General features: G+C 42.6%; 1 protein-coding gene across 1 annotated transcript in view; it reads right to left on the reverse strand.

The window, feature by feature from the left end:
• Nucleotides 1-335: 335 nt before the first annotated feature.
• Nucleotides 336-15,907, reverse strand: part of LOC114590875 (uncharacterized) — a 28,555-nt gene continuing 12,983 nt past the window's right edge. Inside the window, exons 2-7 of the mRNA XM_077924809.1 lie at nucleotides 15,154-15,340; nucleotides 13,172-13,214; nucleotides 11,544-11,694; nucleotides 9,705-10,078; nucleotides 2,606-2,699; nucleotides 336-771 (exon numbers count right to left, since the gene is read on the reverse strand). Of these exons, the coding sequence (XP_077780935.1) occupies nucleotides 725-771; nucleotides 2,606-2,699; nucleotides 9,705-10,078; nucleotides 11,544-11,694; nucleotides 13,172-13,214; nucleotides 15,154-15,340 (896 nt within the window). The 3' untranslated portion in view covers nucleotides 336-724. The remainder of the gene's footprint in view (nucleotides 772-2,605; nucleotides 2,700-9,704; nucleotides 10,079-11,543; nucleotides 11,695-13,171; nucleotides 13,215-15,153; nucleotides 15,341-15,907) is intronic.

The following is a 15,907-nucleotide window of genomic DNA, read 5'->3' on the forward strand; positions in this document are numbered from 1 at the left end:
TATGTAAGGGAGCTTTCTGGGAAACTTTGGTTTTTAAAAAGGGGCATACATATGATGAAATGGAAGGATGGGTGAAGCAACAAATACACACGAGTAGCCAAAGCTTGCAGGGAGAGTGGCAGGAGGACTTAAACAAAGAATAGGGTCATTACTTTCAGGGGGTGGAGGAAAAACACCTAAAGCTCTGGTGAACAGTGAGGCAAAGCATATTCCATGCTATTGACACAACTTCCTTTTGTTGGGCGGACGAGCAGGCAGGAGTATGTTTCTATAACCTTCAGATAAGAACACTGTCTCTGTGACCACACCAAAAAGAGAAGTCATTTTTCACTAGAGCCTGGAAACACAGTTTATTACTGATTTTTAGACACGTATTATCTGTATTCTAGGAGCAGATACTAAATGGAGTATCAGCAGGAATAAAAGTTAAAAGCAGAAACTGTTTATATTTGTAATACATTCACCAACAAAACAGCACTGGGAGGAAATAAGAAAGAAAGAAAAATCAAGCAACAGCTTATAGCCTGCACACGATTGTTAAAAAACAATACTAAGACAAGTCATGTCAGTGCCATATTAGACATCTTCAGTATTTAAATAGCCTACAGTTAAAGTATATCATATTCTCCAAGTATCCTGGAAAATATTTGTATTAAACAATCAAGTATTAAAAGGTCAAGTAGTAGTTAACATGTTTAATTTCTTCTCTTTAAGGATGGTAATTTTAATCATTCCATTCATCGCCATTCTCCAAGTCAGATTCTTCAGTATCTGCAAGAAAAGGTTGAGGATAGTAGTGTATTCTATTCATTATGTCATTAGTTAAAAATATTGGAGATCATTGCAATTTAATAGCATTGTAATTTTAAAGTCATTGTAATGTGATTAATAGCATAACCCTCTATGGGGTTCAATGGGGCTTACTTTCAGGAAAGTAGGTAATTCTAGCCTTACTTGCCCTGGGAGCAAGCCCCATTGAGCTAGGATTGTGGTGCAAGTTTTGCATGAATGGATGGGCTGCAAATAACTAAAAGGAGATTAATACGAGCATGGCATTGTACATAAGTAATGCAGAAATTACAGCACTGAAAAAATCCTTGTATTGGTTTTGTAAACCTCGGGTTCCTCTGCAAACCTCAGGTTCCCCCAAGGACAGCAGTATCTCTCTCTTGTTTCTCAGTGTCTGTTTCAGCTCAATTTCCCACAGCATTCACCAACTTTCCTATTAAAGGGAGTGATCTTACCATATAGAAGGGAGTAGAATACAGTTGTACCTTGCTTCTCAAATGCCTTGTGACTCGAATGTTTTGGCTCCCGAACACCGCTACCCCAGAAGTAAGTGTTCCAATTTGCAAACGTTCTTTGGAATCCGAATGTCAGACGCAATTTTCGCAGCTTCCGATTGAGTGCAGGAAGCTCCTGCAGCCAACGCCTTGGTTTCCGAATATTTTCAGAAGTCAAACCGACTTCCGGAACAAATTCCGTTCAAGAACCAATGTACAACTGTATTGGAACTGAAGCATTAGTCAGCGTTCCATCTCATAAAAATTGAATAAACAAGTATGACTAACATTGGATGTCATCCATATTTTTTAAACCATCTTTGGGAAACTCCCTTTTTGGGGCTGGGGACAGGGTATAACATTTTTTAGATAAATAAAAACAAGATAGAAGTGTGTACAATGTAACTACATAAAATGTCAGTAACCTGCCTAATGAATTTATAACCAAGATCAGTGTCCCAAGAGTATGCAAAGAATAATATGTGATCTTTCATTCACAGTTTCTAGTATCAAACAGAAAAGGTTCTTTTGTTTCTTTCTAGTACAGATAATAACTTTTATAATCCCATATTTATTTTTAAAAAGGCAGGTAGTTGTGTAGGACTCTGATTTTGTAATAAAATATTGCTTATTTGATTGAGTAAACATATTAACCTTTCATATCTAGAAGGAATAGTTAAAGGCAGGAAGAGATGCATAACTTTCCCTAGTCCATTGAATGTTCTCTAAAGCTACATGGTCTCATAAAAACATCTGGAAGAGGCCTGGTAAAAGTAGAATTATTCCTTTTAAAAATTTGCAAACACCAGGGAGAGATGAGTTTGTGGTTCCTGTTCCTATCCAGCTTTCTAAATATGACATTGCTTGCTAATTGCTGCTACATCATAAATGTCAGATTCAGCTTCTGTCCTCTGTGATTCCTCACATATGGCTTTCAATCTGTCATAACCATGGTACTCCCCCCCCCATTATCATTAGACTTAGAAAATTAAATAGAACGTGACCTCATATGGTGCCACGTTTATTCCAGACTTTACCCAATATTTCAGCTGTTTCTAGCAATAGCTTTTTAGGAACAGTTCGGGTTCAATATCCTTGCCATCTTCACACATTTCTAATTGACATAATCAATGAATATTCAACATTTTAAAAGGGAAAGGAAGCACTGGCTTTTCAGAAGTGTATTCACCCAGTTCTTGGGGGATGACTTACTGTACTTTGTTCCAGTGAAAATTATTGAACAGATGCTTGTCCAAAGGAACAATAACGCAATATAGTTTTAAGTTACATGTTGAAAGGAGGGGGGGTTCCAAGTCATCTACCTGAAAGGTGTATTGCCTTGTGTCTCTTCTGAACAACATCCTTAAGAGCAGCAACTATGTCGTCATCAATGGGAGGCACTGGATTCTGAGCCACCTGTTTTCAAAGTTCAAAAATGAACAGTGATGTAGCTTTTAGAAGTCAAATCTACTTTGGAACTATCAGCATGACGAATCAGCCATCTGGTTCTTTTTAGGAGTTTTTATTCGGTCAGGATCAAGTAGCTTGCTGTCTGCTCCAAGGAGCAACACAAACATCTAGGCAAATTCATGATTAGGCTGTCAGTGGCTAGTTTGTTTATTTATTGCATTTCTATCCCATCCATTTTCTCCTAAGGTGGGGGACATGGTTCTTTCCCCCATTTAATCCCCAAAACAACCTGGTGAGGGAGGTTAGGCTGAGAGTCACCCAGTGAAGTTCATGGCCAAGTGGGGATTTGAACCCTGGTCTTCCAGGTCGTAGTCTGACAATCTAACCACTACACCACACTGGCTCTCAAAAGTAGTTGTGATGGCTATAAAGCCTCTAATACTATGCCTCCATGTACCAGTTACAGGAGTGGGCTCCTCCCTCTCATAATGACTGCAATGCCACCCACTGCTTCTTTCAACCCCTTCTCAAAATTTACCTTCTCCATTAGTACTTCGGGACAAGTCACTGGTCAGCTTTGTGCCTTGTTGTATCCAAGCCTAAACGCACATAGCTGCAAAAACCTCACATTCTCTCTCCCCTCTGCCAACTTCCCTCTTTTCCTTCTGTTGTCTCCTAAAATAGAAACCTTTGGGAGGGCAGGAGAGACTGTGGTCTCTCATTCTTCAACAAGCACCATGTACATAGATGGCACTATATAAAAACATTTCTTCAGATGAGTTTTACCATTCCAGGATTAATAGTACAAAACACTCATTTCCAAGCATAATTTCAGCACTTATTTGCCATACATTTCTAGTTTTCGCTGCCAGCAGATTGAGAAGGATCAAATATTTCATTGCTATGCTTTGTCTTTCCCACCCATCTTTGACCTTTTGTCTTTCCCATCATCTGCACTCTATTTTTAAAGCAGTATCACACCACTTTAAACAATCATGGCTTCCCCCAAAGAATGCTGGGTACTGTGGTTCTTTAAGGATGCTGAGAGTTGTTAGATCTTATTCCTACAGAGACCTACAATTCCTAGAGTTCCCTGGGAATACAGTGGTACCTCGGGTTAAGTACTTAATTCGTTCTGGAGGTCCGTTCTTAACCTGAAACTTTTCTTAACCTGAGGTACCACTTTAGCTAATGGGGCCTCCCGCTGCCGCTGCACCACCACTGCGCGATTTCTGTTCTCATCCTGAAGCAAAGTTCTTAACCCGAGGTACTATTTTTGGGTTAGAGGAGTCTGTAACCTGAAGCACCTGTAACTCGAGGTACCACTGTACACATTGGTTGTTAAATCACTCTGAAGTGGGGCCTTAATGTCTCAGTGTAAAACAAAAGTATATCTCCATCCATCTTCTTTCTTGCAGCCATGCCATTGAGGAGATATAGTTAGCAAGCCTCCATTTTTAGCTATGTTGGAGAAGGAAGTTTACTACTATACGTCAAAAACTATAAATTGTGTTTCTGCATTTGCACAAGGAGAAATAAGACTATTTAATAAAAGTTCCAGAAGTAGCAGTTTTGTACCTTCAAGTCTCTTTTCCTCCTATCTTCTGCAAGTAGTCTCAAAGGGCCACATAATTTTATACAGAACTTGCAATGAAAGTTATTTTATTCCTCCATAAGCTTAGATTTCTGTTTTATCATACATGGCAATTATACCTAGGCAATCATCTCTACTTTTATTGCTGTGTTGACTCAGGGGCCTCAGACTTGTTTAGTATGCATATTTGAATTGTTCCCATTTTCAAGCAGCATAGAGAAAAAAGTTGGGTTTAGAAAGGATATCAGAAGAGTACAACAGCAATAAGCAATATGTATTTGGTGGGCAGGAAAACAACTTGATTAACAAATAATTTAGAGCAAAGAGATCTATATTACTATGGTCACACTGTATGTGTTCTCTGGACAGCCCAAAGGATTTTAAAGGTGGAAATTGTTTCTCTTCTGAAAGCCCCAGCCCCCAGCCCCATTATCATTGACCAGTTTTAAATCTGAGTACTTGGACTGCTCTATTTCAGTTTACATTTTATAGTTAAATCTGCAATCTCTTTTCCTTCACTTTGTTGTTGTATTTTTATGCTGCTGTGATTTATATTGTTCATTGCCTCCTTTAAAAAGGTGGAGTGTAAATGCCCACGTACATATTTTTCGTTCTATAAGACTCACTTTTCCCCTCCTAAAAAGTAAGGGGAAATGTATGTGCGTCTTAGGGAGCGAATGCAGGCGGAAGGCTCTGCTCAGCACTCCCTTTAAAGAGCCGTGTGGAGTGTGTGTGCGGCTCTTGGGGGCTTTTCCCCAAGGAGGGAGAAGGGTAGCTCCTCGGGGGAAAGCTCCCAAGAGCTCTTCAAAGGGAGTGCGGCTCTTGGGGGAGCCTTCATCCCACTGCCTGGGAGAGGCTGTGCGCGGCTATCCCATAAGCCAGGACGGCAAGCGGGATCGCTGTGCAGCGATCCCACTTGCTGTCCTGGCTTCTGGCTTAGCCCCCTGTCCCTTCCCCCACCTCCCAGAAAAGCCCCCAAGAGCCACACTCCCTTTAAAGAGCCACCGGAGTGTGTGCACGGATCTTTGGGGCTTTTCCCCGAGGAGGGAGAAGGGCAGCCCGTCAGTGACGAGCTGCTCTTCTCTCTCCTCGGGGAAAAGCCTGCAAGCGCCGCACACACGCTCCAAGCGGCTCGTGAAAGGGAGCGTTGAGCAGAGCCTGGGATGCATACAGGCTCTGCTCAGCGCTCCCTTTAAATAATATTTTTTCCCTTGCATCCCCCCTCTAAAAACTAGGTGCGTCTTATGGAGCAAAAAATGCGGTATTTATTTTTATTCCTAAAAGCATGTTATGAATCATCTTCCTGCTCACAAGGCAATCATCAACAAATACAACAATACAGATAAAAACACAAAATGTAACCAGAATGTGGAATTAAAGCCTCATAAACAGCCATGCAAAACATAAAAAGAAAAGCCTCTTAAGAAACGAGCTTAGCACCCTTGCCTACATTAGGTAACATAAGTGAAGATCAGACTAAGGCCTGTGCAGTCTAATATGTTCCCTCTGTGGCCAGTAGGGTGGGCCAAGTGTCCTACTTTACAGAAGGACCATCAGAAGATGCAGTGGTACCTCGGGTTACAGACGCTTCAGGTTACAGACTCCGCTAACATAGAAATAGTACCTTGGGTTAAGAACTTTGCTTCAGGATGAGAACAGAAATTATGCGGTGGCAGTGGGAGGCCCCATTAGCTAAAGTGGTACCTCAGGTTAAGAACAGTTTCAGGTTAAGAACGGACCTCTAGAACGAATTAAGTTCTTAACCCGAGGTACCAGTGTAATTCTCTGTTTCAAGGGCTTTCTAGCCCTAGTCAGTTTAAAGATAAAGAAGCATGAGAAGGGGTATTGGAAGTGCTCATCAACAGCACCTACACAGAATACCAAGTAGGCACCCAGACCACTCTTCCCCACTGTGGTAAGACGCATTTCCACTTAAATTGCAGTCATTATCTCTAAATTTGCATCAACACATAGAAAATATCAATATGCAAATCCTTGTCTTTTTCCTGGTGATTCATTTCCTTCTTTTTGGTAACAGGGTGCCTATGGGAATCCCTCAAACTATCCATGAACTCAGTGTATTAGATAATTTGCATATATTCTGAATGATTGTCTGGGGCAGATTGTAAAGAGACCTTCCCTCTCCCCCCCCCACCTCTGACAATTGTAGTCTGTTATTTATGAATTAAATTGCCAAACAGCATTTTTTTTTAACAGGGCACATGATATAAAACCACCATGCCCACATAAAGCATTCTCTGAATCAGGAAGCAAGGACCAATCCAAAAAATTATTTTCTACTTTCCACAAGATGAAGTTGATCACATCCACGCAACTTAAGTCAGCCCCACTAAATCTGATTTTTAAAAGATGGCCAGTCAATGTTTGGAGACTTTTAGACACATTATACTTAAAGTTACAACATAAAATTTAGAGAAATGCAGGGTTTGGATATTTATTGCTACATAATGTTAATTCCATCTTTTCCCCCTCTCTAAACAAGTTTCAGTCATAATTAAAATAATTTGTTAGACAAATCGGCCAGAGGGGCTTTTATTTATTGAATTTGCAAAGTGTTCTAATGTTCCAAGACTTCTAAGAAGCAACAATCCATTTTTAGTCAGCTCCCAACAGCTGAAGACTAGCAAATTAGAAACAAAGCTTTGTCTCTTAGATGAGAGCTGCCATCACCCCAGGCGTTTTATCTAGCAAGATGCATGAACTCAATCTGCTTTCTTCTTGGCTTCAAGAAAGCAGCTGAGGTAATTAGCCTGTCACTGGGACTTAGGACTGATTTTTATTTTATTTTTAACATAAGAGATTAGAATAAGCCTCCAGTTATTAAGGTCCTTTTGCTTGTGTAACCAGAGCTTGTGCAAGTGCAGAATTCACGTTATATAGCTGGCTTGCACTTGCCTCACTTCCTGAAGGCAACTGAAGACAGCTTACTATAAGCTGAAGATTTCTTGTTTCAGCTTGCATGCATTTAGAAGAGCTAGTCAGCAATGTCAGGTACAAACAGCAAATTCAGGCCAGCAGAGCTGGGCAACCCATACCCCCAACTGTCCCAATTTGACTGGGACACCCTGGAATTACAGAAGCCACCCTGGCTTCTGATCGGATCCTGAAATGTCCCATGCTCTCACCTTGCACCTGTGCACTCCTCCTCGTCACTTGGCCCAAATGGCGCTAAGCTTTCAAAAGTACGGTACGCTGTGAGCCTGGCTCCTTCTGCTTAACAGACTTTGCTGAAGCCATTAACATAAAGTTGTCAAACTAGTCTCTTTGTCAAGTTTATGGCTTTAGCCAAGTCTATTCTACAGAATCTGTTCTATGGACTTTTTCTACAGAACTAGCTCATTGTTCTGCTAATCTGCACACTGATTCACAGCCATCTTTCATAATCCACTGTGGAGATGGGTGAAGCTATGGCAGTGTGGCCTGCATCAGATCGGTGTGGTACCACTGCTAGTTTATCTTGTAACATTCTATTTCATGGTATCACAGTCCTAGTCCTGGTCCAAATGTCCTAATAAGTATACAGTATTCACTTTCCGTAGCAACAGCTATATTTATCTAATGGGATACACTGAATTCTCCAGTGGCACCCTAACCTCACATATAAGAACAACGGTTCCAACACTGTGGTATTGTTGGCCTAATGCAGCTCCTACACTGAACAGTACCCATGTACATTTGGAACAAGGCCCTGTACAGTGGAACTCTCGCCCTGACCTAGCCACTGTGATCCATGCGACGGTCACCTCCAGACTGGATTATTGTAACTCGCTCTACGTGGGGCTGCCCTTGAGACTGACCCAGAAACTCCAGCGGGTGCAGAATGCCGCGGCGAGACTCCTTATGGGGTCTTCGCTGCGAGATCACATTCACCCGGTGCTATACCAGCTGCACTGGCTCCCGGTGGAGTACAGGATCAGGTTTAAGGTGCTGGTTTTAACCTTTAAAGCCCTATACGGCCTAGGACCCTCGTACCTACGGGACCGCCTCTCCTGGTATGTCCCACAGAGAAATTTACGGTCTGCAAATAAAAACATCCTAAAGATCCCAGGCCACAGAGAGGTTAGGCTGGCCTCAACTAGAGCCAGGGCTTTCTCGGCCGCGGCTCCAATCTGGTGGAACGCTCTGTCACAAGAGACTAGGGCCCTGCAGGACCTGACATCCTTTCCGCAGGGCCTGCAAGACAGAGCTGTTCCACCAGGCCTTTGGTCAGGGCGCAGCCTGACCCCCTCCTCTGGCAATCTGCACAGAATTTTGCTTGATTGTTGCCATTAATTTGATTTTAATTTGATTTAATTAATTTTATAATGAATGTTTTTAGAATGTTGGACTATTTTGATTGTTGTTAGCCGCCCTGAGCCCAGCTTCGGCTGGGGAGGGCGGGATATAAATAAAATTTATTATTATTATTATTATTATTATTATTATTATTATTATTATTTTCCCTCCTTCTCTCAAAATGAGACAAGGTTCATTCCCAATCACATCTTACTACTCATAACATTTTTCTACCCACCTGCTGATGCCATTAAGTTAAACAAAACAAAATGGAGAGAGTGATACCACCCACTTAGGCAGCCCAAAGTTCAGCGTCTCCCATCTTTTAGGTCAGCCATCCCTAAACTCGGCCCTCCAGCTGTTTTGGGACTACAACTCCCATCATCCCTAGCGGGGCAGTTTTAAGCATATGGGGCGCCGGGGTACAAAGATCTGCCCAGCACCCCCACCCCGGCTTGACTTGGATGGAGCAGCCACAGCCAGGTACCTCGCACACCACAGCTTCTCTCCGCCCCAGCCAGCAGCCTCTTTCTGCTACGGAGGAGCTGTGCGCATGCAGCCCAGGTGAGAATAAGGGTGGAGGGTGGAGCTGGCCGGCCACCTCAGTGCCTTGCAGCAGAAGAGCCCGCAGCGCTCCGACGGGCTCTTCTCCAGACTCCAACTCTCGGGCCCCAGACTTTCGGCCTGGCACCCCTGAGAGCCCAGCGCCTGGGTGCCCCGCACCCCTTGGGCCCATGGTTAAGACGGCCCTGATCCCTAGCTAACAGGACCAGTGGTCAGGGATGATGGGAACTGTAGTCCCAAAACAGCTGGAGGGTCGAGTTTGGGGATGCCTGTTCTAGGTAATCCCCAGCTTCCAAACAGAGCACAGAGATAAGAAGCATTACCTCTGAGATATGGCAAACAGGTTTATTAAGTGAATGCTTATTATGTGCTCACCATTTTGGCTTGGTTTTTAGACTTAAAAGTTCACTAGAAAATTAGCTGAAGACATAGGCACAAAGCTTGCATTTTGAGAAGTGTTGTTTTAAAAGCCAACTCAGGGGACGGGGAGGAGATTAACAGGAACGCTTAAGCTATCACCAGATAACCAGTGCAGTATTGAAATAAAAGATACTTGCTGGTTTCAGTTGTGTCCCTTTTCTGATCCGACTCATTAGAATTTTGCGGGTGAAAGGAGTTAGTCGGTTGTCGCTCTTTGACTTTTTCAGCTGCACGTCCTTCAAATTTTGGATCAAATTGTGTTGAGATACCCTTTGGGAAGGAGACGTGCAAGGTGCTGGAGATATGACAACTGCAGGGAGATCAACATAATGAGACGACTCATCTGATTTTGATATGGAACTAGGTGCTACTAGTACATCCTTAAATCCATCCCCATCCTTCACTCCTAAACTACAGGAGTCTTGTTTATTGCTTGGGCTGCAAGTGGAATCCAGCTCCGTGGGCGTTGCAGGATAAAGCAGAGGATGATCAAGGGTTTTTTTCAATAAGCCTGCAAAAAGACAGGTGTGAAACAGGTAACTGTGCAGCTATTCAGCTCCCCGGCCCATTCAATTCAAGTTTTCAACACAATTGTTTTCTTCCAAAGCCCCACCAAGTTAAGCAAGAAAGCAAAGTCCCAAGTAAAGCAAGATTTTTTTTAAAAATTACCAAGAGCAATATTGAATCTGATTGTTGATGTCCATGTACGAAGCCACTGTTACTTACATCCCAAACACAGATTTCTTTGTTTTTACAGTTTCCAAATCCATATATGGATTCAGGGCTATGCATGTAAAAATGCAAATATCCACATACAAAAATTAAAACCAACTTTATGCATTGTAAAAGGGTGCTTGCTTATGAATTGGTCCAGGTAGTTAGAACAGCTTGAAAGGTTTATTCTAATTATACCAGTTCTGTGCGATCTGCAGGAATTACCCATTAGTTGCTGGTTACTTCTAAAGCCCTGAATGGTTTGGGACCTGCTTTCTCATCTGATTCCTCAGCACCCCAAAGCATGCATGGTGGTATCATGGGCCCCATGTCACCAGGGCTGGATCTAGACACCTCAAAGAAGTGTTTCAGTTAAATGCATTGTAAATTTAAAAAGGGGAAACAGGTAGAGAAATATGGGACTCCACAGCGCCATCTGGTGGCACAATGTTCTATAGCATACACAACGCATATAAATCGCTTTTCCAATCTAGCCAAGTCCCAGGTGGGATGGGGCGGGAATGGCAGGATCCGTCAGAGGGGGAGGAAGAGGCCCCAGAGATGGGGGGGCAGAGGCAGTTTGAACAGTGATCTGGATTAGGGTTCCATCCTGCGGCCCTAGGACATCCCAGTAGGCAAGGGGAAGCTGGTCTCCACCATGCCTCTGAGAAACAAGGTTCCCACAGTAGCCAGGGAGCCATCCTGCCAATCCATGGAACTAGCCAGATTGGAGATGGAGAGAGAGTCAGAGGGTTGGGCTAGAGTGCTCTTCACTCAAGGTGTGCCATCATCAGTGCAAGCGTGAACAGATCCAGCCCTCAGTTGCAAGCATAGTCTTCTCACCTGGGATGGGTATGGCACAAATAACAAGCCCCGCCAAGCACCAATAAAAGCAGGGGATGAAAGACAGGACAGGTGGTGGCTAGGGCCTTTTCTGTAGAACAGCCCCACCCTGGTGTTCACTTTTTGAATACAAGACAGGGACTATTACGGTAAGCCTTTAAACAAACATCTTTAGAAACTATCAATGGTACAAGGGGGGAGGGAAAGCTGTCTACCCTGAGTTTGTCACAGCACTGCACGGTACAGTCACTAGCCAACTGGTGGCTGCCATACTTGTGCAACCACATTCCATACTGTGTTTGTATGCAGCAAGGCAGCCAGTGACTATACCAATACATTTGACCGCTTGGATAAATGTTTACATAACATTAATACAGAAAAATGTTTCCACTACCTACACAGGTGCTCAAGTGCAATACCTGCCGCCTTTGCCTCTTTCAATACTGCTTCTACACCCCCACATTTCTCAATTACTTCCAAAATCTTCTTTGATGTTCTCCTGTCCTTCAGGTGGTCCTGTGTTATGCCAGCCTTAGCAAAGATCATCTTTAGTTCAGGATCTAAGCTGGTCTGCAAGACAAGGTACAATTGTAAAACTGAGCCGCATGTTTCTTAATCATCAACCCCCAATACTTCCCATATAGAAATGGTTAGGACTGAGTTGTAAAGCATGTCGAATTCAAAACGATTTTCCTGGTTTTTTTAATGTGGCCTCTCAATAACTAATCCTGTAAACTTGTTCATTCGTCTTGCTAGGGAACCTGGAAACTAGTTGGAGGTGCTGAGTATTGAAAGAGATAATTAAGTGTCTCTTACTTAACCAACGGGACGCAGGTGGCACTGTGGGTTAAACCACAGAGCCTAGAACTTGCCGATCAGAAGGTTGGCGGTTCGAATCCCCACGACAGGGTTAGCTCACATTGCTCAGTCCCTGCTCCTGCCAACCTAGCAGTTCGAAAGCACGTCAAAATGCAAGTAGATAAATAGGTACCACTCCGATGGGAAGGTAAACGGCGTTTCTGTGTGCTGATCTGGTTCGCCAGAAGCAGCTTAGTCATCCTGGCCACATGACCCGGAAGCCGTCTGTGGACAAACGCTGGCTCCCTTGGCCAATAAAGCGAGATGAGCACCGCAACCCCAGAGTCAGTCACGACTGGACCTAATGGTCAGGGGTCCCTGTCCCTGTCCCTTTACCTTTACCTTTACTTAACCAACAAGTCCCATCATTATTTGAGGAAAACCATAAGCAAACCATAAGGGGCAAATAAACAGAGCTTTGGTATAGAAAAGGTTGTGCAACTGTGTCCAAAAAAGAGAGAGGATGTAACGGCTACAGAGCTTTGAAAACAGGGCTCACCACCAGCCTGTGACACATTTGTAATTTTGAAGAAGTGCAATGGGCACCAATCAGAAAATGACATAACATAAAAAGGCTGCCTCATCTTAAAAGGGCATAAACATTAAATGATGTAGACATGCTCTATTCAGTGGAAAAGAAAGCATCAGTCAGCACTGCACTGACAGTGAGAAGGTCTTTGCATCTCACCTGTGTTGGGGAAGGAAGAAAAAGTAGGTGTCCAGGCTTTGTATTTACTGAAAAGTGGGTCTGTTTAAGGGAATGTATCTGAAGCAGGAAAGACCAGGCTATAAATAACAACAACAACAATTTATTATAATATTATTTATACTCTGCCCATCTGGCAAGTGCAAACACAACTAAGAAGAGCAAACAGTCTCTCGTGCCTTGTGATTTTGGAGATGGCTATTTACCGAGACATTTTGCAGGAGACATAGGAGGCAATGGTGGGCAAACTGCTGTGTACAAGGCACCACTTTGGAGACCCCTGCCTTTGAAGAAAAGGGCCTTTCTTTGCATGCGTACTTGCTCACAAAAAAGCTTGCATAAAGGTAAGGCTCAAACAAGTTAGAATGTCACTCTCAGATCATGAGAGAAAGCTCGTTTTTTTGTAGCAACCATTTTAAAAAAGGAGAGAAAAAGAGGAAGCATTGATAGTTGAGCAAGCAATAATCCACAGCAATTACTTACAGCAAAACCAGTTTGGGGACTCCATCCAATGTGGCAGAGATGTCTAAAAGACAGATTAGCATTTTTAGCAGGTATCACTGAAGACTTGGATTGTCAAAGCAAGCATATCAAAGCAAGCATGTTTGTTAGAATACTGTAGTACAAACTCAGGGCCAAAACTAGGCTTTCTGTCACCCAGGTCAAAGACCCAGTTTGGCACACACACCCCAGATGCATGTTTGTGTACACACACACTCACACCTCAACACATTTATTTGTAAAGGGCATAAAAAATTGGCAATATATTATTTGAATACAAAGGAATCCTATGACCAAAGGGAAAATGAGCATCCCTTCCAGTAAAAGCAAATTGTTTGTCAAAAGTAGAATTTCCATGTGCAGCAATTTATCTTGAGGTCAGGTTTTGAATTGGATTTATTTGGTCACAGGATCATTAAAAGACTGCATTTTCATAAGATCAGCTAAGAGGCTGTCTCTGAGGCTTTTTGCCACCCATCCCTCTTCTTGGTTCTGGGCAAACCATTTCAAGGAATTTTGACATGTAAATTTACTCCCAAGTAAGCTTCAACAAGATTCCTTTCCAGCTCTGACAAACTGCTGTTATTTATTTTATTAATACTGGTAAATTTACCAACTTCTCACATGGAGGCTTATTCTAACAACAGGCCTCTCAACAAACAATAGCCAGGAGCATAAGAGACTACAGCAGATTGCATAAAAACAAAAAATCATCTTCTTATAGGCTGTTAATGATTCAGGTAAGCAACACTGTTCCCCAGGTCAGCAACTAAGTTCCCCATCTTAGTTGAGAACCAGTTGATGCAGTTAGTTACCTCTACCTCTACATGAGAAGCAGCCCAAGTTAAGATGCAACATGGCACTAAGGCAGGGTTGATCACGGAACAAGAACTAGTCAGACCTGCCTCCTGTGCCTTTAACACCAACTTCATTGGGGTGCGGGGAGGGGACTTCAGTTTTACAGTATCTGCTCATGTCTGCAGATCAAGCAACTGTTAAAGGCATAGCAGAAAGTTACAGCCTCAAAGGTGCTCCTTTAGCACAATGTGGACTCTGCCAACAGTTGCCTGGAATCCACATTAGCTGACCTGAAGCACCAGCTGTGCAATAACCCTTCTGTTAGAGAAGATATTAGACTGTATAATGATTAGCAAATACTCTGAATAGTCAGTAGTATGATGCTGAATTTTTAAAAAGTTATTTATTTATATTTTTATACTTCTCTTCCACCTTTTTCTGCAAGGAGCTCATCTAATCTTCCCTTTCTAATCTAATCCCCCACAACAACCCTGTGAGGTAAGTTGAGCTGAGAGGCAGTGGCTGGCCTGAGGTCACCCAGTGAGCTTCATGGCTGAGTGGGGATTTAAACCCTGGTCTCTCAGGTCCTTGTATAATAATACCTTTATGATCAATGTACGACCTGTGTACAATGAAATTCAACAGATTGAAGTCCCTTCTCTTGTATACAAGGACATCTCTTTCAACTTTCCAGCCAATAACTTCAGGATAGCATCTTCCAAATCTTGTGCAAGTAAGTTCTTTACTCATAGGCTGCAATGCAAGAACAGCCCTGCTGGATTAATCCAAAGGCTTGTTTAGTCCAGCCTGATCCTTATGGGAAGCCCAAAAGCTGAGCTCAAGTACAACAGCTCTATCCTCACTTCCCAACAGTTGTATTCACAGTGGTGGAGGAAGGGGAGTGTGGGGGGGAGCGCACCACCCCCAGGACATGTGCCCACCTGCTCTCTGCCCCCCAGGGCCGGAGCATGAAGCTCCGCCACTGTGTATTTGAAGCCATACTGCCTAGATTCACAACTAGTACGTGTGAAAGAATCCGCCACCAAAGCAATTTTCTTTCATTCATTACAACCTGAAAAACCTGAATGCAGTGCTTTCCAGTTCACACAGTTCAGTTATGTGCATGCATGCAGGAATCCAACTTAAGCTACTTGATTTTAACTTACTTGAAGTTACTGGGGCCCCCAATATAGTCTTTGCTTAGCTTATGCCTTCTGGGTTTTCCTTTCCAATTTGTTATCTCACGTAGTGTTTGAGAAACACAACGTGAAGGAGATGAGACCCTACAGTTTGGTGATATTGTGGTTGGATGATGAGGCTCAGATAATGGACAAGTTGCCTCAGCTACAGGAGCTGCAAGACAAACAGAAATTTCTGTTAAATTAACAATAGTTTTCTTTCTCAGTTTGGGCTAGTTTCAACATAGGGTTAGTAGTTACAAGAACTTCTTGAATCTCGTCCCTAAATTTTCTTCCCCTTAAGATTATTATAAGGTTCAGTCAAGTCATTCTAGGCCACTAGAGCTTTCTGTATTTCTGATAATAGCAAGAGCTACATTATATTAGTATTTTTAAAAGTCGCTTAGCAATGAGTCGGAGATTAGTCCTTCCAATATTTGAAAAGCAGTTTTCTTTCTTCTCTCCCCTTCAAATTGAACTGGAGGGTCTGTTTGCTAAGAATAGCTTTGAATATTTTAATTAAATCATTTGACCAAGGCACTCAAACATTGTTATAGGCAAGTAAGTTTTATTAAAAGCTAGAGGTTTTTATTCATTCAATATAATAAAAATAAGAACAAAATTAAACCAAGTGTGGGTAGCATGCATATAAAGAGAAAACGCACATATAAAGAGAAAATATATAGCCTAAAGTCTCACAGTCCCCAATTCCCGCAGCCAATATTTTTTAAAAAATATAGAA

This window comes from Podarcis muralis, chromosome 2, assembly GCF_964188315.1.
Source record: "Podarcis muralis chromosome 2, rPodMur119.hap1.1, whole genome shotgun sequence".
Taxonomy (NCBI): domain Eukaryota; kingdom Metazoa; phylum Chordata; class Lepidosauria; order Squamata; family Lacertidae; genus Podarcis; species Podarcis muralis.